The sequence below is a fragment of the Esox lucius genome, chromosome 24 (assembly GCF_011004845.1).
Source record: "Esox lucius isolate fEsoLuc1 chromosome 24, fEsoLuc1.pri, whole genome shotgun sequence".
Lineage (NCBI taxonomy): Eukaryota > Metazoa > Chordata > Actinopteri > Esociformes > Esocidae > Esox > Esox lucius.
In genome coordinates, this window is record NC_047592.1 from 19,681,890 (window position 1) to 19,708,409 (window position 26,520).

General features: G+C 39.9%; 3 protein-coding genes across 5 annotated transcripts; 1 reads left to right on the forward strand and 2 right to left on the reverse strand.

Annotated features, from left to right (window-relative positions):
• Positions 1-4,399: 4,399 nt before the first annotated feature.
• Positions 4,400-9,025, reverse strand: LOC117593875 (G2/M phase-specific E3 ubiquitin-protein ligase-like). Of its 3 annotated transcripts, none has more exons than XM_034290382.1 (8): positions 8,800-9,025; positions 8,654-8,721; positions 8,449-8,538; positions 8,036-8,349; positions 7,711-7,889; positions 7,307-7,479; positions 6,162-6,238; positions 4,400-6,086 (listed from the first exon to the last, which is right to left on the reverse strand). In XM_034290382.1, exons 1-8 carry the CDS (start codon positions 8,938-8,940, stop codon positions 5,722-5,724), a joined length of 1,407 nt encoding a protein of 468 aa, XP_034146273.1. In that variant the 5' UTR covers positions 8,941-9,025; the 3' UTR covers positions 4,400-5,721. The 3 variants fall into 3 exon arrangements, with proteins under 3 accessions (XP_034146273.1, XP_034146272.1, XP_034146274.1); XM_034290381.1 differs by having other exon boundaries at positions 6,162-6,370; XM_034290383.1 differs by lacking the exon at positions 6,162-6,238 and having other exon boundaries at positions 5,893-6,086.
• Positions 8,757-11,028, reverse strand: LOC117593876. The gene is made up of 6 exons (XM_034290384.1): positions 10,805-11,028; positions 10,548-10,673; positions 10,126-10,441; positions 9,961-10,041; positions 9,638-9,690; positions 8,757-8,839 (listed from the first exon to the last, which is right to left on the reverse strand). Exons 1-5 carry the CDS (start codon positions 10,964-10,966, stop codon positions 9,683-9,685), a joined length of 693 nt encoding a protein of 230 aa, XP_034146275.1. The 5' UTR covers positions 10,967-11,028; the 3' UTR covers positions 8,757-8,839; positions 9,638-9,682.
• A 7,546-nt stretch (positions 11,029-18,574) lies between these two features.
• On the forward strand, positions 18,575-24,996 carry LOC109615026 (obscurin-like). The gene is made up of 12 exons (XM_034290408.1): positions 18,575-18,615; positions 18,755-18,790; positions 21,148-21,468; positions 21,552-21,830; positions 21,974-22,219; positions 22,445-22,549; positions 22,648-22,672; positions 22,761-22,846; positions 23,552-23,605; positions 23,681-23,731; positions 23,966-24,028; positions 24,141-24,996. The coding sequence occupies exons 1-12, from the start codon at positions 18,585-18,587 to the stop codon at positions 24,176-24,178; spliced, it is 1,335 nt and encodes a 444-aa protein (XP_034146299.1). The 5' UTR covers positions 18,575-18,584; the 3' UTR covers positions 24,179-24,996.
• The last annotated feature ends 1,524 nt before the right edge of the window (positions 24,997-26,520 follow it).

A 26,520-nucleotide genomic window follows, 5' to 3' on the forward strand; every position in this document is an offset into this window, starting at 1 on the left:
CTGATACCGCTGATCCTGATTGTTGACCAAATCAATGTGGACACAACTAATAAAACCCTGGTGGCTGACCAAGTGGATATGGAAAACACTGATAAAACCCTGGTGGCTGACCAAGTGGATATGGAAAACTCTGATAAAACCCTGGTGGCTGACCAAGTGGATATGGAAAACACTGATAAAACCCTGGTGGCTGACCAAGTGGATATGGAAAACTCTGATAAAACCCTGGTGGCTGACCAAGTGTATATGGAAAACTCTGATAAAACCCTGGTGGCTGACCAAGTGGATATGGAAAACACTGATAAAGCCCTGGTGGCTGACCAAGTGGATATGGAAAACTCTGATAAAACCCTGGTGGATGACCAAGTGGATATGGAAAACTCTGATAAAACCCTGGTGGCTGACCAAGTGGATATGGAAAACTCTGATAAAACCCTGGTGGCTGACCAAGTGGATATGGAAAACTCTGATAAAACCCTCGTGGTTGACCAAGTGGAAATGGACAATACCATAACAACTTTGGTTGCTGACCAGGTAATATGGAATATGTCACTACAACCCTGGTGGCTGAAAAAGTCAACACGGATAAAACCCTGTTGGCTGAAGTAAATTTTGACACAACCAATAAAACCCTGGTGTCTGAATATATCAATATTGCTATGGATAAAATACTGGTGACTGAACAAATCAATAAAGCAACACCACTAAATCCTGACGGGTAACAATGTTAATGAAGACAGCGCCATTAAAACCCCGGTCACTCACCGAATCACAGTGGTGGACAACACCACCACAACCCTGGTTAGTGACCAAATCAATGTGGAAAATTTCACTAAAACCCTGAGTGAACAAGTGCATATGGACAGCACCACTACAACCCTGGTGGCTGAACTGAACCCTGATGACAACCATTCTCTAACCCTGGTTGCTAAACAGGTCTATGTGGAAAACACCACTAAAACCCTTGTTGTTGACCAACATAATGTAGACAACACCACTAAAACCCTTGTTGTTGACCAACATAATGTAGACAACACCACTAAAACCCTTGTTGTTGACCAACATAATGTAGACAACACCACTAAAACCCTTGTTGTTGACCAACATAATGTAGACAACACCACTAAAACCCTTGTTGTTGACCAACATAATGTAGACAACACCACTAAAACCCTTGTTGTTGACCAACATAATGTAGACGACACCACTAAAACCCTTGTTGTTGACCAACATAATGTAGACGACACCACTAAAACCCTTGTTGTTGACCAACATAATGTAGACGACACCACTAAAACCTTTGTTGTTGACCAACATAATGTAGACGACACCACTAAAACCCTTGATGTTGACCAACATAATGTAGACAACACCACTAAAACCTTTGTTGTAGACCAACATAATGTAGACAATAAAGTAACATTTATGCCTACATTTACCTGGATGTAATGCCTAACCTTAACCATAAACTTAATCAACAATGCCTGGACCTTAAATCAAAAATTAATTGTAAGTTTGACCCTAAACCTAAACCCTGAGCTAAATTGCTAAATACAGGAGAGTGAAGGTAGTCATTAATCTAGCTAAAACCACCATGCATATTGTCTGGAGCTGCTACATGCAATATAGCTAGTTACCAGTTAGGTTTGTTGTCCTGTTTGCTAGCAACAGTGTAGTTAGTATTTTTTCAACCTCGAACATTTCATCAATGTGGCAGTAAACTATCAGCTGTTGGCTATAGCCTATACGTCCTCCCTTCCCAAACTAAAGTTAATGTCCATTTCTCAATCAAAGTTCTCATTGCTTAATGTTATGTAGCCCTATAACTGCAACATCCTTTTTAGGCTTGTCATTTTTATTTGACCATATTTTTTTATTACTGTCTTTGCTATGCTGCTCTCTCTGAGTTTTAACGCAAGTGAGACTGTGTGGCACGTTAAAACCACAGAAAACAAATTAAAATGACATTAACATGTTTTTATTATGTTTACATTTTTGCATCTCTCTTTCAGGTTTCCCATGAATAATTTTATTTGAGTCTTTTCTGTAAACAGGTCTTCTTTCTCTTACATTTTTCTTCACAGAAAACTGACAGGCCTACCTTTAATGTTTAGCCTATATATGTTATTTTTCAGTATTGTAGATACATTTTAAATGTACATTGTAAATATGGAAATAAATACTTTAATGACTAATGGTTAATTAATGTACTATGTACATACTCAAATATTTCAGTTCGGTCGTGTCTTTAGATATTTTCATGGAATCCCTAACATGTGCATTGCAGTTTTACATTGTGATTACACAGTGCAGATCAGGTGTCATATTTCTCTAGAGAATATTATAAATAATTTTGTACTCCTTACATTGTTTTCATTTCTTTAACATTTTGACCATTTTCAGTTTTATATTATCAATAGCTTTATTTAAATAACAACAGTAGAATTCTAGCCAGCTATGACCATGTAGTCTTACCAACACCCACCAATCTAATTATTAATTTATAGGCTACTTCATTTAAGAAGGTACTGAAAAAACATCATAAATATGCCATTGTGCAAACTTGGCATGAAGCGCAGAAAAAGCAAAGCATGCTATTCGTAAAATCAGACATATAGCAGGTTGTAATTTTTTCCTGCCTTAGCTAAAGAAATATTGGGTTATTTATTTTGGTTTGTGATTGACTGTATTAAACATGTCTCAAAATTGTGCTGATACAGGCCTGTCAGAATGAATCGTGGCTTCAGTCATCCTTCATGTCCATATAGGTTTCTGGCGACAATAAACCTAAGTAATACTGTACTGTAAAATATGTGCTGGTAAATTACTGTGCCGCACAACTTGGTGACAAATTTAGCTTAACATAATAGAAATATATTTAAATAAATATTTTTACCAAGCTATTAGCTCTCAATATACCAGTCAATTTTCCTTCCTACCCTCACCTATGATCATGAAGGCTGGGTCATAACCGAAAGAACAAGATCGCGAGTATAAGCGGCTGAAATGGGTTTTCTCAGAAGGGTGGCTGGCTTCTCCTTTAGGGTGAGAAGCTCAGCCATCAGTGAGGAACTCGGAGTAGAGCCGCTGCTCCTTTGCATCGAAAGGAGACAGTTGAGGTGGTTCGGGCATCTGGTAAGGATGCCCCCAGGACGTCTCCCTAGGGAGGTGTTCCAGGCACGTACAGCTGGGAGGGGGGTTTTCTACGGTGGCCCTGAAGTGCAAAACACAACAACAAATACGAAAATACTTCAACAAATCATGAAACACAACGCCAAATAGGAAAACACAACGCCAAATAGGAAAACACAACGCCAAATAGGAAAACACAACGCCAAATAGGAAAACTACGGTGGCCGAGAAGTGCAAAGCAACATTACAAGAATGAAACACTTTTACAAAGCCCGACACAAAATTACATTTTGGAAAACATTTTTACCTACCACAAAACACAAATACATGGGCTAAACACTTTTACCATGGACAAAACAAATTGAAATTTTAGAAAACAAATTAACATTTTAGAAAACAAATTAACAAGACGCAAAACACTTTTACCAGTCCCGAAACAAATTTACAAATGATAGATTCTTCACGGAAAGGGAATGTACCACATACAGGAAGTGACTAGGTGAAAGCGGGTGATAGGTGTTGTTGGTGAGCACGGTCAATTCATGTTGTCGTATGAAGTTGAATGAAGTTTGTGGTGACCGAACATGGACTCCGACCGAGGAATGTTTCGCCCTTTTTGTGGCAAACACATGAACAGCTTAACGCGGTTCTGCTTTGCGTGTGGTCGTTGTTTGGAGTTTTTAAAGGACGCGGACCAGACGGAAACACCAAACATACTGCATCATTGCGTTCAATATTTTAACGAGGGCCACTCGTACGCTGCAATTGTGGACATGATGTCAAGTCTACACGGTGTAAACATCAGCTTGAGGACTCTTAAAAGTAAACTGAACGAAGTTAATGTTTCATATAGGATCTGTCGCAATCATTGTGAAAGCTTTCGCCAGTCTATCTAAATTACATTCAGTATAAGCCTAGAATAACATGTTCCAATTGAAACAGTTATGTGGTTTTCATTACTGTCAGATATGAAACCACATGCTTCCTACCTATAACGCTCAGAGACAGTACAACCTTTGAGTAATAACAAGATGTTCCAGTATGCAATAACAACTAGAGATAACCAAGAGGAAAAGGACATGTGTGTTATGACTACTGAACGCTGTGCTTCTAAATAAAAACGAGTCCACCCATGGAGAAGTGTGAGTTGCTGAGTTGAATCCTACTGTCAGGCTCGTTCCTGGCTCAGTTGAGATCAATGGCTCTCTCCCTTCTGCAGAAGTGACTTCTAAAACGTCTTTCTGACTCTTGGTGTGGTTCTTTCTCATTAGACAAAATAGACTGTATAGATGTTTGGTGAACTGAACCCAACATTAACTGGTGCCGAAACCCGGGATCCGATACCTGCCCGTCGGGGCGACGGAGGAACAACAGGTCATTAAACCTGCCGGCAGCCCCGCCGACCTTCACGGAGGGGGACCACCTAGGTGTTGATCCGCGGCCGTCCCGAGGGACAGTGAAGGATCCCGTCGAACCAGGACCTCACCGGGAGACAGAAAAACGGTTTTCGTTTATCTTTTAGAAAAAAGTAGTGAGTCGTGTGGAAACCACTAAGAAACTGTAGTTGTGGGTTAGATAAAAAACGTGTCAGGGATACGTTGTCTAGGTCTGGGACCTGGTGGGGAAATCAGGGATTTCTAGCCAACCTAAACGCTCTCTACGGTTGTGGGTTAGATAAAAAACGTGTCAGGGATACGTTGTCTAGGTCTGGGACCTGGTGGGGAATCAGGGATTTCCAACCAACCTAAACGCTGAAATCAGGGATTTTCGTGGAGAGACAGTAAATGGTGGATTCGATAGGATTCACTATAAACAAGATAAGAACCTTTTTATTGAATTAAAGTTTAAATTAGAAGGGACGTCCCAGGTAAGTAAATGCAAATATAGTATTATAAAATGGGGCAATGTAATGAGAAAACGTTAACCACAGATGAAAAATACATGCGCAATAATCACCCGGGTGCCATAACGTACATAGGAGAATGGAAAAAACATTTTGATTTTTAAGGCAACTTTAAATTAGAAGAACTGCAGTTCATTAGGCGAAATTTGCAAAGTAAGGAAGTTTTAAGCAAGGGAAGAAAAGGGAAAAAAAATCATGATACAAAACGTTACATATACATAAAGCGACTTCACACATACATGGGTAACCCTAGACTTGGTAAACATCTAAGAGGTAGGATAATTCAGAACCCTGACCTAGACATATTTTTCCTATATCCGACAACAGTCCAAAACATTGGAGCCTATGGTCAGTGTCAGCTCTAGCCTTTTGGGGGCCCTAAGCAAAATTTTATTTGGGGCCCCGACCCCCTAGCTGTCGGGTGCCCTAAGCGACTGCATATGTCGCTTATGCTTAGAACCGGCCCTGCCTATGGAAAATAGTATCATTAGGGGCCAAGGCCAATTACACATTCAATTATATTAAGATAAAATTGATAACTAATGTAATGTCTTTTGATAGATTTTGGAGTATGTGTGTGTGAGTGAGTGAGAGGGAGAGCTCAGTGATTGGTTCCATTTGTGTGTGTTTGTGTGTGTGCATGGTTTACTCTGTGGGAGGGTATGTGTGGAAGTGGAGAATGTCACCTAATGAAGGTATAAATTAAGTCGGTATATGTCACTTTGAAAGGTGTTGCAGACACAGAAAGTGGATTGAATACAAGGGAGTCTAAACCTACACTGTAAGAACATACTCTTCAATGATATGCTTCTTAGAAATATGGAAATTATAAAATAAAAATAAATAAAAATTGCATCTTTAGTCATTCGATTTTTCTTCTCAGGAACGAGTGATGAAAAATGAGCACAATAAAGATCAATAAAAATGGATGCAGAGTCATCGAGGAACTCTATTTGTGGCAGTGGTTCCAAGCCAGATGGGGGAAGTGAAGCAGACATCAGCCCAGTAGCAAACATCAAAACATCTTCCACAGACACAGCAGCCTGGCTTTCTGCAAAGAAAAACAATTCAGATACATCATTGCCATGTGTTTAACTAGTTATAAAAAATAAATGAACTAACAAACCTTCACAATCAAGGAGATAGTCTGCCCAGTAGGCTATGGTTTGACTTTCTTTAAGTCTTCGATTACTCCCCGAAGGACTGAGGAGAGGTTTGAAGAGACACTCAAGTTTAAAAGCAGTGAGTCGCCTTTCAGAGTGGCACAGGACAGTGGCCAGCAAAATAAGGTGTTGCTGTAGTGCAGTCAAAAACTCCAGGGTTGAAAGACTGTCTCTGAATCGACAGAGTGAACACAAACATTGTTTCACTGCTGTGTAGAGCCAATTGAATTTAAATTATCTAAAGAAAACTATTAAATATTCTCTTCTGTACAATTACTAACCACCTTAACATACATATTTGGGGTGGAAAATGGTTGTTGAAAATTGATTTAAGAAACCCTATTTTTGCATTGCACATTTAATGTTAATTGTTACAAACTAAGTAGAACACAGAAACAAAAGCCTGAAATGAAACAGGCGGCTGGGGTGGCTTGAGCACTCATACGAAGCCTTCAGAAAGTCTACACACCCCATGCACTTTTCTCAAGACTTTGTTGTGTTATATATTCAATTTAAAATAGTAATATTCATATTTTTCCTCAGTCTACACACAATAAATCATAATGACAAAGCAAAAACAGGTTTTTAGATATTGTAGCACATGTAGATATTGTAGCCCATGAACATCCCCACACTCTTTATATCAGATTTTATATTATATAATATATTCAGGGTCACTCACAAGAGATACTAAAACATCTCTGCATGTCATGATCTCTATGGGAACTGAGGCCAGAAATAGATTCAGATCATTTTAAGGGGTGACTGGACTGATTTTCCTCTATGGAAGAGTTAGTCAGGAGGAGAAACTTGAGATCTAATTTCAGTTTTTGCTTTGTCATTATGATGTATTGTGTGTATATTGATGAGGAAATTGATTAATATATATTTAAAATTTAATCTATAAGGTGTGAAGACTTAATAAAGGCACTGTAGTTTGACAGAGAATGAAGCAAAATCACTTATCAGTTGAAATACACTAAGGGACAAAGTCTGTCACAGTGACAAATTGATAACAGATATAGATGCTTGCAAAACCAAAGATGGGGACCATGAGGCATTTCAAACAAAAAATTCTTACATAAAAAAGTAGAACATCTCATCTCACCTGTCAATTACAGATGAGTTGCGGTCAATAATATACCATTGGAGGTAGTCTGACACGATTTCTTTCTTTTCATCCACAGTAGCCACATGTCTCAGACAACCTGCTGTCTGTAACATTGTGCTGTGTCTCATTATACATTCTCGCAGAGCATCCAATGAAGCAGCATTCTCAATCTGAAAGAAATGAAAATGGGCATAAACACCCCAGTAAATAACTGTGTGCACTGTATCTCTTTGCCTATTTTTTAATGACATAGTGTAGCATCTTACACTATCCAAAACTAATAAATTAATGAAATAAATTATTCACGTTATATAGGAAGTTAACATTCTCTCAAAACACTGCAAGAAATATGTAAAATTCTGCCCTGCCATATTTTTTGCATAGCCTTATGCTATTCTCACCTCTTGCAAAGCTTTTCCTATTTCTTCATCAGTTATTAAATTATTTGTTGCTTTGAATGAAGGCTGGCCTGCAAGATAATGTACAAGATCTTCCGACAGGAAATGGGGTCCTGGACCTCCATGCACAACTGACACAGCAATCATCTTTCCTGCCAGGTAGTTTTCATCCTCCCTAACAGCTGTGAATGAATTCATATAGCAAAATAAAAACAATGGATTACTGTATATACTGTATAATGTGTATCACATATGTCATGTGATATATATCAATGACCATTAACCAAACATTAGTAGCCTATAGTACACATCTAACCAATATGCATACCATTTGCATTGTAGACCAAGAACCGATGTCCTTCTGGTCCATCAAAAATGGGCTGGTCTTTTAGGTGTTTCATTAGTAGAGTTAAAAACTCTCGTCTTGGACCACCAGTGTCAATTCCCTCTTCCAGAACACCAGTATCATCAGTAAATTTCACCAGCATGTCACAGGTCTCAGAATATGTTGTACGCTTGAAACCTCTGACTGCCCCATCCCAAACATTAGCCCTTGAGATGTTGAACCGGCTGACTTTTTTATGATCAATAGGAAGCGACAGGTTTGCTACGATGTCAGATAATGCAATGTCCGTTTCCTCTCTGTAATGACAAAGTGACTTCATGTGGTTATTCCAGATATACCAAAACTATTGTACAGTGAAAAAACTAGAGTGCTATAATCAAAAGCTGACATATTACCTTGCTGTGTGTTGGAAATTCTTCACATTGACAGCAACTGGCTCTCCGTCCTCTTGCTCAACATTTGGTGAATACAGGTCTGTGTATTTACTGTTGGGAAATTACCATTTCCATGTTAAAACATATTACAAACAAAAATGTCTTCCCCATGTAATCAGTTAATAAATTTAAATTATGTCGTTATCTTATTTATTTTTTTACTTACCTGTAGAAAGGCGTTTTTTCTGGATTTGTTTCAGGTGGATCCAGATCCTCAGAATCAGATATTACTATCTGAAAAACAGATTAAAATATCTGAAACAACAAAACCGAAAGCAAGAAATGTCATTCTGCCACAATCTGCTTTATTACCTGTCCTGGCTGAATTGTTGATGATTGTCCTGGTGCATCTCTGAAACATGATAAAACATTAAAATTATTAGCTCCATGATAAAAGCTATAAGGTACTTTTGTAGACATGATGTAGACATGATGTAGACATGATGTAGACATCTAAAAACCAGCAGGTGTCCTCCAGGCCTACAATAGTCAAATCATGTAAACATTATGTATACAGCCAAGTTTCATTTTGGTTGATTACCACTTGGAAAAAAACACATTGTCTCTCATTACATTTATTTGACTCCCTGATAAAGGCTAGATGCAGAAACGTGTCAGAGTTCTTTTAGTTGGTTCTGGATGACTGTGCCACTTCAATAAAGGCCTATAGTACCTATATAGGATCGACAATGCTGTGGGACAATGGATACCTCCCACTTAATTCTCATGTTTTTTTATTGGTTTGGTTAATTTGTGTTTATTCACCTGCAAGAGCAACTGTATTTCAGTAGGTTTATTCTGTGATGTTAAGTAAAGCTCACACAGGCAGCTGTGGGTCCTTTAGGTAGGGAGCGAGGGGGCACCCCAGTCAGTTACAGAAACAGCCGATAGCATGTAGCAACGTTGAGCTTATGTGCAGCAATATAAATGTATGTATAATGTGTATGTGAATAAGTAGTGAAATATCTGCTAGTAGTTTTATCAGTTTTGTGAGTTAAATGAAAATAAAATTGCAATTTACCTGGTGGTGAAAGCACTGTAGCCCAATAAAATATGAATTATTATTATCATTTCCAGTCAAGAAGTAAAGAAATAATTTCAAGCCATGCACGCCTGAAAGTTCCTTTGTGTCCAAGTGTGCAACACCTACCTTTCATCTTCCAGTTTGTATTTGGGAGTTCTTCGATTTTGTGGTTCAAAAACCTTAGAGGAAACAGATAAAATGATCGACAACTTTCAACAGCTTCTGTTATTTTTCCATTACCACATACAGTATATATCAATGATTAATGTTTGTCTGTGTTACTGTATAAAAGTAACTGCAAAATAACCAAAACAAGCCTTTTTTCACTAAGATATTGACCAGGACATTGATGTTATCCTTAAAATCCAATGAACATCTAATAAATTATATGAAAACGAATAAATACAAACATACATAAAAGTTTTAAAAAAGTGAAATAACTGATGTACCAAAAGTGTCAGCTCGATTTAAATCAGCTCTGCTTCTTGTTGTGATGACAATTTCAGAATCAGAATCGGAGGTATCGTACTCTGAAAAAAATAAATCAAACCACCATTAACTCCAGCAGAGTATCTAAACATATGTAAACATATTGAATTATGAGATCCACTAACCTCTTTTATAGTGTTTTTCAAGGCAAATGAAAAAAGTTATCCTGGAATATGCCTTTCCTATTTCCTTTTTATATTCTGCCAATTTAAATGACCTTTCTGACCCAGGCACATGGACCACCTCTGAGCAGTCTGGATACAAAAGGACATAAGGTCCTTCGGGCATGTCCTTGTTAAATGTTCTCAATTTCTGGACAGCTTGTTTGAGTAGATCAGGTGCTGCTACCTCTGGGTCTGTAAATAACGGGAGTGTTTTCCCTCTTAGAGGTTTTAAATCAGTTCCATCAGTTCCATGTGGCCCCATCAATCCTACGTTTATCTAGTAAAATAAAGATATAATTAATGTAAAGGTAAAATAAATATACACACACACACACAAATACATATAGAACATTGCAAAATTGTATAGGACGGTCAGTACTTACCTGGACGTGTTTTCTTTCTTTAGGCTTATATTTTCCTTTTGGCCCATAGTTAAAAGGCTGTCGTTCTTGTGACTTCAAGCTTCTGTACTCCATGAACTGTTTGTATGATGGGCATGGGTTGTTCTGCTGAAACGGACAGAGTTTCATAATAAAAAGTTCGAAGCCTCTCGAAAAATCATTAGCATTACTACTGACTTTTATTCACATGTCCTCAGGTAGGTAGCGTATTGCTACACTTAACAAGTTACTTTGCTTACCACTGTGTCCGGCTGTCGAGAAGTCCCCGGTTTCTCCAATGTTTCCGTCTGGTCCACGTCCTTTAAAAACACCAAACAACGACCACACGCAAAGCAGAACCGCGTTAAGCTGTTCATGTGTTTGCCACAAAACGGGCAAAACATTCCTCGGTCGGAGTCCATGTTCGGTCACCACAAACTTCATTCAACTTCCTACGACAACATGAATTGACCGTGCTCACCAACAACACCTATCACCCGCTTTCACCTAGTCACTTCCTGTATGTGGTACATTCCCTTTCTGTGAAGAATCTATCATTTGTAAATTTGTTTCGGGACTGGTAAAAGTGTTTTGCGTCTTGTTAATTTGTTTTCTGAAATGTTAATTTGTTTTCTAAAATGTCAATTTTTGTCCTTGGTAAAAGTGTTTGGCCCATTTATTTGTGTTTTATGGTAGGTAAAAATGTTTTCCAAAATGTAATTTTGTGTCGGGCTTTGTAAAAGTGTTTCATTCTTGTAATGTTGCTTTGCACTTCTCGGCCACCGTAAAAAGGGGCTAAGCTGGACCCAAGAAATTAAATAACCAAAATACATTGGGTGGTCCACTCAGTTCTAACTATTGTTTTTAGACAAATGTTTACTAAAGGTTGTGTATGTGCTAAACTAAGTGATGTATGAATTAACAAAGTGCCTGTCTATCAAAAAATGTGTGTATCTCAAGAGTGTCTATGTCCATGTGGGAGAAAGCAAAAGAGTCTCTCTGGGAGAACCAACTGACTGGGTTTTTATACCAGGGATGTGTGGTGTGATTGGGTTAAAGAAAACTGGTGGTTCAATTAGGAGGGGTGTCCACTGATTGGTCCACCTCAGCAGTCAGGCGATGCACCCATGACTGCCAGGTGGGAAACACCAACGAGCACAATCAGGAACACAAAGGACACCTGGGGAAACGGCAGGAAGGGAAAACACAAACGCACATACAGGCTACCTGCATGCGTAACACTCCCAACCTTAAAGGAGCAAACCTACTATGGTTTGCGACACTAGACAAAGTATACAGAACACTATTCAATGTACAAAGGCATCCACACAGGATAGAAAATAAATCATACATCTCTTAATCTCCTCCACTGAGACAACACTGGAAAAAACATTTAGCAAGGCTTTTTTCACCCTTTTGGTTAGCAACCAGCTGCTCACGAGTTACTGGTAACTGTATTGCATCAGCAACACGGTCCACATTCCTCTTCCCGATCCTGGGCTGTTTGTCAGACCCCACCAGTTTACCAGAGGTAGCACACAAGCTATCCTCTTCGTCAAACTGTGGAATCTGAGCATTAACAATTACAATATGAATGTACGTTTCATTGGAAGTGAATGTGTCTAATAATGAGAACAACAGAAACATCTCTGTTTAGATTATCTCTCTGTAGGTTGTGCTCTAATGACCACAGGAATGTTTACGATGGCCATATGGCATGGGGGTTACAGTCTTGGAAACCTGATCTTTGCTAGGTAGACACACCCTTCAATGTATATATCAGCTTGTAACTAACATTACTGTGAGAAGATAATGGAACGTTCACCGAATGACATCTGTGCTGCAATTTTCCAATAAACGTGAGCGAACTTCTCCCTCGATTTGATACAGGTTCTACATTATTTGACCACTATACGAAACCGCCGGTTTCTAACAAAACTCTCTAGACAGAATCGTGTTCGACAAGTCTATCACATCACCCATTCGTCGTGCCTGAGCACGTGTGACGGAACACGTGGATAACTCCGTGCCAGCTCCTCCGAAAGAGACTGGTCACTTTTATCCAGCTCCTCCAATATGGGTATCTCCTTTCCAATGGCAATATCGTTGCCCATTACAAACGTCACCCCTTTTACGGGCAACATAGGATGTACTCCTGCTCTGAACAATCCACTGACTAGATCAGAGTGTACATTCACAAAGTGCAATGGCACTGGGACACTTCCCATTTCAGTTCCCTGGACTTACACACTGGATCCACAGTATGTATTTTTGGGGAAGGGCAACATGTCAGGTAGGATGAATGACTGCGCCGCACCAGTATCTTTAAGAACCCTAACCGGACGCTGAGACGCATCGTTACCTGATAGGGAAACAAATCCCTCAAGTATGAATGGTTCATAACTGCGATCTGGGACTGGGACCTTCAATCCACGTTTACCACGAGGCACCTGTCGTTTCCCTGACCTCACAACAGTACGAATCAGCCCAACACCTGTTGGCGGCTTGGCGTGCAGAGGCATCCTTTGTTTGCGTTTCAGCAGGAAGCACTCATTAACCATAAGTCCTGGCTGATGACAACAAAAGCATTGACGGACATCTCTCGGCCGAGTTTGATGTACTGTTGGTCGACTAGGGCTACGTGCCAGTGGCTCCACAGCCCTACTCTCTGTATAATTTTTTTTATATTGGTTCTTCCCACCACCATTCTACTAGATTAACCACCAGTAGGAGTAGAGAGTGTTCCTGAGATAACACGTTCTGTCCCAAATATCTCTTGGAGCCTTGACACTTTTAATAGTCAGTGAGGGGAGAGATTGCATGGCCATGAAGGCCTGGGGGCACCAGTCGAGCCATGTTTGACAGTATATCATTGGATAATTCCCCCTCCACATATGTGGAAACAACCTCTACAGTTCCTGCTTGTTCTTGGTGCCTTTTGCCTTCAGTTTTGTGTCCAGCAAAACATTTCCATGCAGGTCAGGTGATTGACAGGTGCTTTTTTCAACAGTCACATTATTGGCAGCCATACATGCCTGTGCCATAACACTTCCTCCACCGTGCTTCACATAAGAGTTTATTTTTATTTTTTATTTAACCAGGTAGGCTGATTAAGAACAGATTCTCATTTGCAACGGCGACCTGGCCAAGACAAAGAGAAAACGTGCAGGACAACATACAGTTTACACAGAGTACACAAAGTACAAAAATACAAAATTAAGTAGAGTCTGTAAGAGGTGCCATAACACTTCCTCCACCATGCTTCACAGAAGTGGTGCCATAACACTTCCTCCACCATGCTTCACAGAAGAGGTGCCATAACAATTCCTCCACCATACTTCACAGAAGTGGTGCCATAACACTTCCTCTACCATGCTTCACAGAAGAGGTGCCATAACAATTCCTCCACCATGCTTCACAGAAGAGGTGCCATAACAATTCCTCCACCATGCTTCACAGAAGAGGTGCCATAACAATTCCTCCTCCATGCTTCACAGAAGAGGTGCCATAACAATTCCTCCACCATGCTTCACAGAAGTGGTGCCATAACACTTCCTCTACCATGCTTCACAGAAGAGGTGCCATAACAATTCCTCCACCATGCTTCACAGAAGAGGTGCCATAACAATTCCTCCACCATGCTTCACAGAAGAGGTGCCATAACAATTCCTCCTCCATGCTTCACAGAAGAGGTGCCATAACAATTCCTCCACCATGCTTCACAGAAGTGGTGCCATAACACTTCCTCTACCATGCTTCACAGAAGAGGTGCCATAACAATTCCTCCACCATGCTTCACAGAAGAGGTGCCATAACAATTCCTCCACCATCCTTCACAGAAGAGGTGCCATAACAATTCCTCTACCATGCTTCACAGAAGAGGTGCCATAACAATCCCCCCACCATCCTTCACAGAAGAGGTGCCATAACAATTCCTCCACCATGCTTCACAGAAGAGGTGCCATAACAATTCCTCCACCATCCTTCACAGAAGAGGTGCCATAACAATTCCTCCACCATCCTTCACAGAAGAGGTGCCATAACACTTCCTCCACCATCCTTCACAGAAGAGGTGCCATAACAATTCCTCCACCATCCTTCACAGAAGAGGTGCCATAACACTTCCTCCACCATGCTTCACAGAAGAGTTGGTATGCTTTGGATCATAAGCAGTTGCTCACCTTCTCATTACTCCTCCCTTCCCATCTTTCTTTTAAATCGCTGAAGGTTTATTGATCTGGGCAAGAAGAGGTTTTTATTGGGCCAGACCTACCTGCCATCATGGAGTCAATCATGGATTTAACATTTACATCATGCAGCAGAAGATAACATAATAATAAAAATGTTTTGTAAACAAGTAATTTCATACTTTGATTACATTGAGACACAATCAAAAAATTAAAAAAATTACGATTGTACAAGTTCAAATTTAAAGCATTTCCATCTACAGGTTTTCTTGTTGCCAGTCAATGTATGCTCTGATGACTTTTTGCCCACATTGAAAACGGCCATTGTGTACACCTCACACAGCCATGGAAACCGTCGTCATGGTGAACATTAGTAACCTTCAAGCCGGCGTCCTGTAGCCTCCCATAATCACCCATCATCTCTGAGAATGTCGTACTCACACATTATAATCAACAGATGTGGTGTTCTACCAAGAACCCCCTGCTCCTCCAGCAGTGGCGATGACCGAACATCCAGAAATTCCACCTCCGGGTTTTTGACCCCCTGAGGCCCTGTTTCTATAGTGACAGGCTTGTAATGCTTGATGTGTCTGGGTGGTAGAAGGGTGGTCCAGTTGATACGGGTGCAGACAGAGGGACAGACGGAGGGATGATGAAGGGCAGGGGGAAGGAGGAGGGGGGAGTGAGAGGTATCCACCCCCATGTAGAGCAGCCAGAACATTTTGAGTCCTGGAGTATACTAAAACAAGAGTCTGTGTGTGTGGACGTATTTGTCTGTAAAGTCCTGTGTGCATGTGTGTGTACCTCACGAGCAACGGCTGCAGCCAGGTTTCCTCCAGCGCTGTCACCTGAAACGGCAACCGCTGTGGATCCACAGAAAAACTCCCTAGACACGCCCTGCTCCAGGAAGTGCTTGGCAGCATGCAGACAGTCCTCATACTGCACTGGAAAATGAACTGCTGGTGCCAAACGGTACCTACAGACACACACACACTGTAACAATACCTCATGATCCTAGAGAGAGAAATAGTGAGGGATTGTACATATATCAACATATATCATTAATTTGATATAATGATTAACCTCTTACGTAGGCCTTTGTGTCCAGGGGGGTGGTTGGATCTGATTAGCTTCCTCCAGAGATGCTTTCAGCAGTAGGTTGCCCACTGTTTTGACTGAGGGAATCTCTGCAGCCTCTGTGAGTGGTGGTGGTGGATCGCCACCTGTTTTGACTGTGGGAATCTCTACAGCCTCTGTGAGTGGTGGTGGTGGACCCCAACCTGTTTTGACTGAGGGAATCTCTGCAGCCTCTGTGAGTGGTGGTGGTGGACCCCCACCTGTTTTTACTGAGGGAATCTCTGCAGCCTCTGTGAGTGGTGGTGGTGGACCCCCACCTGTTTTTACTGAAGGAATCTCAACAGCCTCTGTGAGTGTTGGTGGTGGACCCCCACTTGTTCTGATTGAGGGAATCTCTACAGCCCCCACCTGTTTTTCAACCCTCAGCCTTTTTTCTATTGGCTATTAGGTAGGTCCAATTTAAACATTTATGAAAATAGCCACTGAAAGCTATTTAATTTGGGGGAGCTAGACAACAACAATTGATTGTACTGAAATTACCATTTTCGTATTTATTTTTGTATTTCTTCATTTGTTGCCAAGTAAGTTTTGTGCCTGTTGGGTTGCACCTGCATAAGTACTACTCACCCACTTCATATGAATGGAATGATGTGTGTTTTTTTTCAATTAATACTCATTGAGTAAATCAACAATTTTCTGCCACGCCAGCTTACGTTCTCTTGCTGCTGCTCCTGTATTGCTTGTTTTATTAAATATATACTCTTATGCTGCATGTGCATTCATTAATATATCTAACTCCACTCAGAGAAGTAGGGGGTATCAAGAAATATTTCTCCTGTTGCCATGATGAATAATGTTATCTGCCTTCCATCGATTAGGGCTTTTTTTCTCCTCTTACACATGCTTTACTCAGAGTTGACTGAACTAATTGTTACTACCCTTTCTGAAACCGTGAACTCTGAGTTTGACAGCTCAGAGTGAGTCAACCCAGAGTTGTGGTTTGAACTCAGAGTATGCTAACCCTGCTTTCTGAAATACCCCCAATGTCTCTGTTACACGGTTATATGTGATCCTATGTGTTTTATTTGTGCCCTGACCTAAGATGATTTTCTGTCATGCCGTGTGGAGGTCAGTAAAGTTTTCTTCTTCTTCTACTGAATGTTTATAATGCTGGGACTGTTACATTTCCAAATAAAAAAAAGTGGTCATACATTCAGTTTTGAATTGTAGTGTTTCCAGCCTACAACATTGAAGCCCTATGAATAAATATATAATACATAAATATAATAACTATACATAAATGAAGAATTAATAATATGGCACATTTAGTCCTCCAAAGACAGGGGTAGTTTGGGGCTTCCTAGTGGAGCTGGATGGAATGTAAGGTAATTAGGACAGTCTATTGGGTTGATTCAGGTTAGTCCTGTTTGTTTTGCCTTTCCTGGTACTTTTGTATGACTGTCTGTACCTCGACATGTATGTGGTAGGTGCAAATCTTGGAAGGGCGCCGAGATATCAACCTTAAACCTGTAGCTCATCTGGCTTTCCCTCAACTGCCCACATAGATAGTACATCTCATTTGACTGTATAGAGATCTAAAAAGACTAATCCAATCATGGACTGTGTCACTGCCAGGTCCAATGACATCATAACAATAAATAGGAAGTGTGTCATGTTTAATTCTGGTAAAAAATGGTTTGCCCTTTGTGATGGCAATTTCTAAAGTCCAAATAGTTCTATGAAAATGGTAGGTAAGACAGGAAAAATCAATTGCGCAATAAACGGTTTTAATCTTGCTTGCAAGGAGAAAGTATGCAGGTTACAAAGTAACAGTGAATAGTTTCTAAATAAAAACATCATTTCAACAGTATTTATTACATAGGAAAAAGGAGTGTAGTAAGATGCTGTCATCTGTCTCATGTCAATCAAACACCTTTCCCTTTGTTCTATCACACAAGTCAAATGCTATCTTCCCCCACCGTATCCTTCCTGCAATAATGTTTTCTGTTGTGTTTACCCAAAGGGGCCAACTGACCTGACTGCCCCCTGTTGTATCTTCTCCTATCTTGTCCTAAAACCCATTGATCTGCATCTGTACAGACAATAGATGCCCCCTATGCAAATACCAGATCCCCCACATTCCTCTACCTATCTTAACAGTGGGACTCAGTCCTTTACTCAGTGAGAATACATTGTATAAAGAAATTTCCACAACATCTTCTTTGGGCATTGTTCAGTACTATTTATACATGTGCTTTTTACTCTGTGCATACAGTAATATATTCTTAGAAAAGGGTCTTCCCTGCCACTAAACATCCTCAACAGGTCTTCTGACAGAGTGTTGAGAGTGCCCTCTTGTGTGCTCCCATGGTAACTGCTTAAAAATATCAGGAATAACGTAGGACACATAAAAGTCCAATTTAGAAGCCCATCAGGGAAAATATTTGTTTATGAGGTTTGTTTTAATGTAGAGGGATCAATTGTAAAAGTTACCTAGGCCTCAGCTTGAATTCTCTGTATAAATAAAAGTAAATTAAAATAGAAATCTATGGTTCTAATCTAATTACATACTTCTTCCTTTTCATATAAAAAGAAGTTCTCAGAAAAAAATTATGAATTATTTTTGTCATGAGGCTTTTTTTAGAATATTTACATCTGTTTTGTTTGTGTGGGTGAAAAGACATGATCTTTTCTCATAGAGGAAGTAGGGCGGTTTGTCAGGAGAACAAGTAACTCTCTCTGTTGTTCAGAAAGAGTAACTCATCATCGAGACAGAATGGATCACATCTCTCTCTGTAATCTATTCTGTAAGTACTAACTTTGGATACTTGTTTATTTGTTTGTAATGACCACAACAATGTTAATACTACTACTCTATTACAACAACACACTTTACATTACTGTATTACTACTTCAATGTGATGACTTTCTTTGTCTTTGTTGTAGTACTGAATACCCTCATCTACTGTGGTCACTCTCAAGGTAATGGTAGATTCATTTATTCACTCCATCTCTTCAAGCTTTATCCTCTTGCTCTCTGACACTGTACCTTCCCAAATGTTTTTTATATGATATAGGGATTCAGTTGTGTATGTATGGTTGGTCAAAGCATATTAAACATTGTTTCTTTAATGTGTGTAAGGTAATAAAGTTCTGTCCTTATTATAGAAATCTGTTCTGACCCTCCCGCCAATTTGGCCACAGATATTAAAGGGAGAGTCTGTCACTATGATATGTAACACACAGGGAAAATGTCACTGACTAGGAGCACATGTGGCACCAGACTTATTATCATGGCAATAATGCAGACTGAGTTGGGGCTGTTCCTATTTTTCTTCTAATGCCTCTTAATATTAAAGTAATCCAAGAGTAATTTAAAGTAATCCGATTATGTTACTGAATTTGAGTAATCAAAAAGTTACATTACTGATTACAAATGTGGACAGGTAACTTGTAACTGTAATGGATTACATTTAAAAAGTAGCCTACCCAAACTTTAATTCGGATTACATAAATATGGAGAATGAACACAAAATCAATTTGTTGGACAGTGGTGATTACATACAGTATGTCTGGGTACAAACAGACATGATGAACATTATTCTATATGGAGTAATACAGTCAAGCTGACTCTGACAGCGAAGTCAAATAATTTCTCTTTCATCTCAGTGCCTCAATGCCAGTCACCACTTGACATGAGGTCCCATTTTGTTAATCTGCAGCTTTGCCCAAATCTAAACTGTCTGTTCATTCAAATGCTATGTATGCTGGAGAGAAAGTCAGTCTGATGTGTGAGGAGTCTGGCAGTATTTGGACTGAATATAAGTGGAACAAAGACACATAGAATGTAGCATCCCCTTCTTAAAATACATTTTATATTAATATCTTACATTTAATAGTAATGAATTCTCATCAACATCAAACAATCTTGAATAAATCTCATCAATGATTTTTGTTGCTGTTGTCGTTGCTGACATTACAATTAAATCAATATTAACTCATGGTTAGGCAGTTCTTCCTGGCACAAGAGATGGCAGAGCCCAGAAGCAGGCATCCATCTTGTTTCTCTCAAACTCCAGAATCAGTTTACTTCCACAAATGCCATGCTTCTGGTCTGCATCCCTTCCTGAATCAGAAGAAAATACAACTTAAGTAGAACTCAGGTGTTCAGTAAATGAGTCAATGAACCTAGTACATTGTTGGCTTGGTAGCACGGCAATAAGTCACACCAGTTAAGCTGAACACATCTATTCATTATCCATCTATTGCAATTAAGAGTGTTTGCTGAACAACTCCAATATACTGTAAATGTAATTATATGGTATCTTGTGGAATGTTTTGGTGGATCAACAGTTTGTTACATTCAGACCTGTAAAATGGAATCACTTCGTTGGATGTGTTTGCAGGAAAGTCAAAGCCTGGTCTGAATTGGATACCCAATAGCTCTCAGATATTGAAAGGAGAGTGTCATTTTCACTTCTGACATAAAGGGGGTAGATAGTGATGGCCATTCCAGGCTTCATTAGCATTATTTTAGCTGCAGGATATTATGCTGGCAGCACTCAGATTTTCTTTATCACAATAGAAGCCATAATTGAAATGTATAAGGCAATGTAGTCAACAATATAGTCTGAAAAAGAACAGAGAAGAATAACATTGGAATGGACATTAAACATAAAATGTACAGACTAGATTGTTAACTTTTGAAAAAGAAAATCTGAAATAGCACTGCTAGCATAATATTCTGCTGTTGAAAGGACGGTAATGAAGCCTCGAATGGCCATCACTAGGGGTAGATGTCACTGACTGGGAGAGAACAGTAAAACTATGATAGAATGATGACAGGAAGTTAAGATGGTATAAAGATCACTATCACAGGCAGGCTGACATCATCAGTCTATTTACATCAACAGGAACGTAAATAGTCTGATGATGTCAGCCATGTGTGACAGTGAGATCATCACCTTATTTCTTAAGAAGTAAGGTCCCTCCCGCGCTATTTGGTCTTCACATCCTACTATGTAGTCTTCACATCCTACTATGTAGTCTTCACGTCCTACTATGTAGTCTTCACATCCACTTTGCTCAAATGACCTCTTTTACAACAATATGGAATATGATTCAATTGGTACAGTGATCTTTACGTCATCTTAACTTCCAGTCGTCATTCATTCGTTGTTTTACTGTGCCCTGTTTCTTGGCCAGGGCTCAATTGAAAGAGATGTCTTTTTTTTTTTATCTTTGTTGAATAAGTGACTAATAATAAGTATTTTCTAGTACTATAGTGTGTAACTTGTTTCAATGAACTTCAAGATTTTATTTAAAATGCATCCTGACAGATAAACCCAAGGTTGTCCTGAGTGTCTCTCCTCAGTGGATGAAGCCTGGAGACTCAGTGACTCTGAACTGTGAAGTTAAAGAGTCGTCTACAGACTGGAGGTTCTCCTGGTACAAGACTGTTCTCTACAGAGCTGGGTTACCCTCTCTATTGGACAAGTCCTACTCTGTAAAGCCCCTATCTGGAAATGGGACTACTGAAGAGTCTTACACTCTGAGTCCTGCTGGTCCTACTTACACAGGAGGATATGTGTGTAGAGCTGGGAGAGCAGACCCAGTCTATTTCACAGACTATAGTGAACCTCAGTTTCTCTGGTCAGGAGGTAACCAAATTCAAACAGCATTTTATGACATTTAAACCACCCTTATATGTAACTATAGGTTTGACTTGTCTCTCATTGTTCAGACCTGCAGCCTTCATGGTCTCTCAGAATAAGTCCCAACAGAACTCAACACTTCTCATCAAAATCTCTCTCACTGACATGTGATCTGAAGGGGAAATCGAGTGGATGGAGACTTATGAGATACCCAGAGAAAACTCTGAAGTCAGGCTGTTCTAGTAACTGGGGATCAATAACAGGGTCCACATGTACCATCACCTCCACAGACACAGGGGACAGTGGAGTGTACTGGTGTGAGTCTGGATCAGGACAGTACAGTAATGCTGTCAACATCACAGTGTCTGGTAGGTCCATTGGACAACATTGAATAATGGTTTACATTTCAATGTGTTGAACTGATTGTATCGATTTAAATACAAATCCACAAGACCTTGACCCATGGTCAGTAATGGTTCCAGATTTACTATTCTTTACATATTTTTCACAGATGGTGATGTGATCCTGGAGAGCCCTGCCCATCTCGTTACTGAAGGAGACTCTTTGACTCTGCGCTGTAAATGTAGAAATCAAAGAAGCACTAATTCTAAGGTGGACTTTTACAAAGATGGAGTACTGATCAGGCAGGAAACCACAGGAGAGATGACCATTTCTGCAGTAATGAAGTCAGATGAAGGCTTCTATAAATGTAAATCTGATCAAAGAGATTCACCTGAGAGCTGGGTGACAGTGAGAGGTGACAAAATGATTGAACATGTTAACTTTTGCCTGTTTGATGAAAGGGCGATTTTAATGTGGATGGTAACACGTTTAGTTTAGCTGTTGCACAGTCAATTTTAAAAATGTGTTATCAAAACATTCAGCATTGACCTGCCTTTTGGAGCTCTCAATTCAACAGCTTTCTTTTCATGCTCTGTTCATTACTGTACATAAACCTTTTTCACTGTTTTCTCTCTCATAGTTCATGGGTCATCTACATCAGTATGGGTGATTGTGGGTCTGGTTGTTTGTGGTGTTCTACTTACCATTCTCCTGCTCCTGTTGAGTCTCTATAAAAATGGTAAAGGTGAGACTTCACTAACTGTTTAGTGTACGTCAGGGAGATTAATGTACAATTGTTAGAAAATGAAAGAACCTGATATAATTTTATGCATTTCTTAACAGGTTCCTGTTCAAACAGAATATTCTGGTAAGTACAGTATGTCTGCCTCTTAACTATTTTGATTCATACAGTAACATATCGTCTGTGTTCTTCAATAATGTCTCTCACCCTGTAGGCCCATCCATCCCCAGAGCACCAACCAGGACCCCCAACAGGACCAAGGACCTACCCAGGTTCAGTGTCTTGACGCTGGGTGTAAAGGTCAGCAATACAGTCAGTCTCTCAGCCTAGATCTCTAACTGCAATCTCCTACACTGACTTTCCACCACCCACTCTGTATTACGTGTCGCGGTATTCAATGTTACTAGGAAAGCTGAGGGAATAACCAGGGAAACGAATCTTTGGCTAAATCCCAGATAGACCACTTCCCACTGCCATCAACTTGCACACATCGGACAGCTGACGTAGTAGAAATGAGCTGTCCTGATTTTGAGTCACCCACTGGAGTGTTGTCAGCAACATGCGACCATGGACGGAACTCACAGCAACTCCTCCATTGTTGTTCTTTTGTGCGTTGCGTTGGAGGTGGCATCATGGCAGTTTTCCTGTGATGTCACTATGGGCTGGTACAGGGTACTATCTGCAGTGGAAAACAAACCAAGGTGGTATTAAGCAGTAGTAAAGCTCCGAAAGCGAGTCTAGGTGAGGTGAGTAGAGTTGAGCCGGAACTGTGCAGTGGAAAAGTGCCATTAGTAACTGGTGTTGGGATTCTTCTTTGAACAGAAGGTGGTGCTAACATCCACAATAAAATCAGTCCCTCAAACAACACTGCTAGTGGTCCTGTTATGTTTTCAGTATGTTCATGAATGTTATATATGTGTTGCCTAAAGTTGCAGTTGTACATTTTAACTTTGTGTTTCTGTATCATGTCAGATATTAGTGGTGCTTCTCATTTTCTTGGGCTAGGTGACTTGATGTATGCCAAGATCCAACATAAAACACAGGACAAGAAACAGAAAGGTGACTTATTTGAAAAATAAATGAATTCATTAAAGCTGTTTTCAAAACTCATTCTTAAATATATTTTCTCCTCAGAAAAGCCAGCTGATCCCTCCAGAAATCCAGTCTATTCTGAGTTGAAGACAGGTACAACCTTTCTCAACCTTTCTCAAGTTGAGTTTAAGACAGTGGGGTAGAGTCTGCAATATGGAAGTTTAATTCATTGTCAAAAGCATCTGGTTCTGTTGATGGGACATATGCTGAGACACTTCTTATCATTACCTAACACTTTTTGATCCCATTTGGAATAGCTGTTGGCTATGTTGTTTTGCACATTACTGTATAATTATGCTGATATTTTATCTTTCCCACCTCCTACAGAAACAACACTGCTACCAGAGTCTGAATCAATCTATTATCAATTAAAGCCATTCACATCCCACGGTATGACTAGATCAGTCATCTACTGAAAGGATATGAAACTAACGGTCTCATATACAGTATGAGTACATCTAAGTATCTCCTAACAGAATCTATGTTTGTGTTGATTTTATAGGTCCTGGAGGGGCATGTCAAGGACACACTATCAGTTGAGGAGCAGAAACCATGAAGCACACACATTCATATGAAGGCACATGTTGCAAGGTGGAAAGGGAGAGGTTTTTCAGGTTTTGGGTTTTAACTGATTATTAAAGCAAGAGTTCAGACTTTTCATTTGACAACCTGGACAATGAACACACCACACAATTTAAAAGGAGACTGATAAAGTGGAAAAACACAGAGGCTGGTAGAGCCCAGGGGTCAGGCACATGGTTGCAACCTGGTCTCAGGACACTACGTAGACTATTTTACGTACATCCATGGCACCCGATTTCGTATGATATGTGACGTTACGTTAGGTGACATTACAATGCACCACCAGAACATATGATACATAATGAAATCATTAAAATGTTACATATTTTACAAACACTATTACAACATATCAAATGTTCTGAGCGCTATTGAAACATAAAATAACACGAATTCCAGACAAACTTATTATATTTACGAACGCTAAGAAAACATATGAATAATTATGAATTTTCAACAACTTTTTTAACCTGCGTGTCGAACCAGTGACATATGGATGAGAAAGAAGTCACCCCACCCACTGCCCCACACTGGATATGTAGATTTAGGACGAGTAACAGCAACACCATAAAAGCATTTTATTTTTAATGTTAGGCAGCACTGAGGTTAAGGTTAGGGTTAAGGTTAGATATCACAGCACTGGGGTTAAAGTTAGGGTTAAGGTTTGGGCTACGGTTAGGAAACAAAAAAGGTTAGTTTAAGGTTTGCTTAGGGTTAGGTCTCACAGCGCTGGGGTTCAGGTTAGGGTTTGGGTTAATGTTAGGTATCACAGCACAGGGGTTAAGGTTAGGGTTATGGTTTGGATTACAAAGAAAATCATTTCAAATATATTTATGTTTTGACACCATCCCTCGCCTTCATGGGGTACAGATTCCTCTGTGGAGCTGTGGGTAGCTCACCTATCTCGGATTTGGAAGGTTGCTGGTTCGAAGTAGGGTTTTCTTTTTTTTCTTTTTATTCCGAATGTAATATATCTTATGAAATCGTGTCTAAAATCTACATAGACTGGGTTGGGCACACATCTGACACATCTCAACAGACTCATAATAATTAATGTTTCCCACAAAAAGAAGAAAAATACAAAAAGAAACTACTTAAATACATGTGTTTGAAATGTATTATCATTAATTCTTTAATGCTGTCTTTCCAGTGATACAATAACATCATTCCGTTACATATACACTCACCTAAAGGATTATTAGGAACACCTGTTCAATTTCTCAATAATGCAATTATCTAATCAACCAATCACATGGCAGTTGCTTCAATGCATTTAGGGGTGTGGTCCTGGTCAAAACAATCTCCTGATCTCCAAATTGAATGTCAGAATGGGAAAGAAAGGAGATTTAAGCAATTTTGAGCTTGGCATGGTTGTTGGTGCCAGACGGGCCGGTCTGAGTATTTCACAATCTGCTCAGTTACTGGGATTTTCACGCACAACCATTTCTTGGGTTTACAAAGAATGGTGTGAAAAGGGAAAAACATCCAGTATGCGGCAGTCCTGTGGGCGAAAATGCCTTGTTGATGCTAGAGGTCATAGGAGAATGGGCCAACTGATTCAAGCTGATAGATGAGCAACTTTGACTGAAATAACCACTCGTTACAACCGAGGTATGCAGCAAAGCATTTGTGAAGCCACAACACGCACAACCTTGAGGCGGATGGGCTACAACAGCAGAAGACCCCTCCGGGTACCACTCATCTCCACTACAAATAGGATAAAGAGGCTACAATTTGCACAAGCTCACCAAAATTGGACAGTTGAAGACTGGAATAATGTTGCCTGGTCTGATGAGTCTTGATTTCTGTTGAGACATTCAGATGATAGAGTCAGAATTTGGCGTAAACAGAATAAGAACATGGATCCATCATGCCTTGTTTCCACTGTGCAGGCTGGTGGTGGTGGTGTAATGGTGTGGGGGATGTTGTCTTGGCACACTTTAGGCCCCTTAGTGCCAATTGGGCATTGTTTAAATGCCACGGCCTACCTGAGCATTGTTTCTGACCATGTCCATCCCTTTATGACAACCATGTACCCATCCTCTGATGGTTACTTCCAGCAGGATAATGCACCATGTCAAAAAGCTCAAATAATTTCAAATTGGTTTCTTGAACATGACAATGAGTTCACTGTACTGAAATGGCCCTCACAGTCACCAAATCTCAACCCAATAGAGCATCTTTGGGATGTGGTGGAACGAGAGCTTCGTGCCCTGGATGTGCATCCCACAAATCTCCATCAACTGCAAGATGCTATCCTATCAATATAGGCTAACATTTCTAAAGAATGCTTTCAGCACCTT

Coding starts and splice junctions, on each gene's coding strand:
- LOC117593875 (XM_034290381.1), bottom strand. CDS start 8,940: ATGTCTACATCATGTCTACATCATGTCTACATCATGTCTACAAAAGTA. Junction 8,722..8,799: donor CAACAATTCAGCCAGGACAG/GTAATAAAGCAG, acceptor TCTGTTTTTCAG/ATAGTAATATCTGATTCTGA. Junction 7,480..7,710: donor TAGGAAAAGCTTTGCAAGAG/GTGAGAATAGCA, acceptor CATTTCTTTCAG/ATTGAGAATGCTGCTTCATT.
- LOC117593876 (XM_034290384.1), bottom strand. CDS start 10,966: ATGGACTCCGACCGAGGAATGTTTTGCCCGTTTTGTGGCAAACACATG. Junction 10,674..10,804: donor CTCGACAGCCGGACACAGTG/GTAAGCAAAGTA, acceptor TGTCCGTTTCAG/CAGAACAACCCATGCCCATC. Junction 10,442..10,547: donor AAGAAAGAAAACACGTCCAG/GTAAGTACTGAC, acceptor TTATTTTACTAG/ATAAACGTAGGATTGATGGG.
- LOC109615026 (XM_034290408.1), top strand. CDS start 18,585: ATGGATCACATCTCTCTCTGTAATCTATTCT. Junction 18,791..21,147: donor CTACTGTGGTCACTCTCAAG/GTAATGGTAGAT, acceptor GCATCCTGACAG/ATAAACCCAAGGTTGTCCTG. Junction 22,550..22,647: donor TCTCTATAAAAATGGTAAAG/GTGAGACTTCAC, acceptor ATTTCTTAACAG/GTTCCTGTTCAAACAGAATA.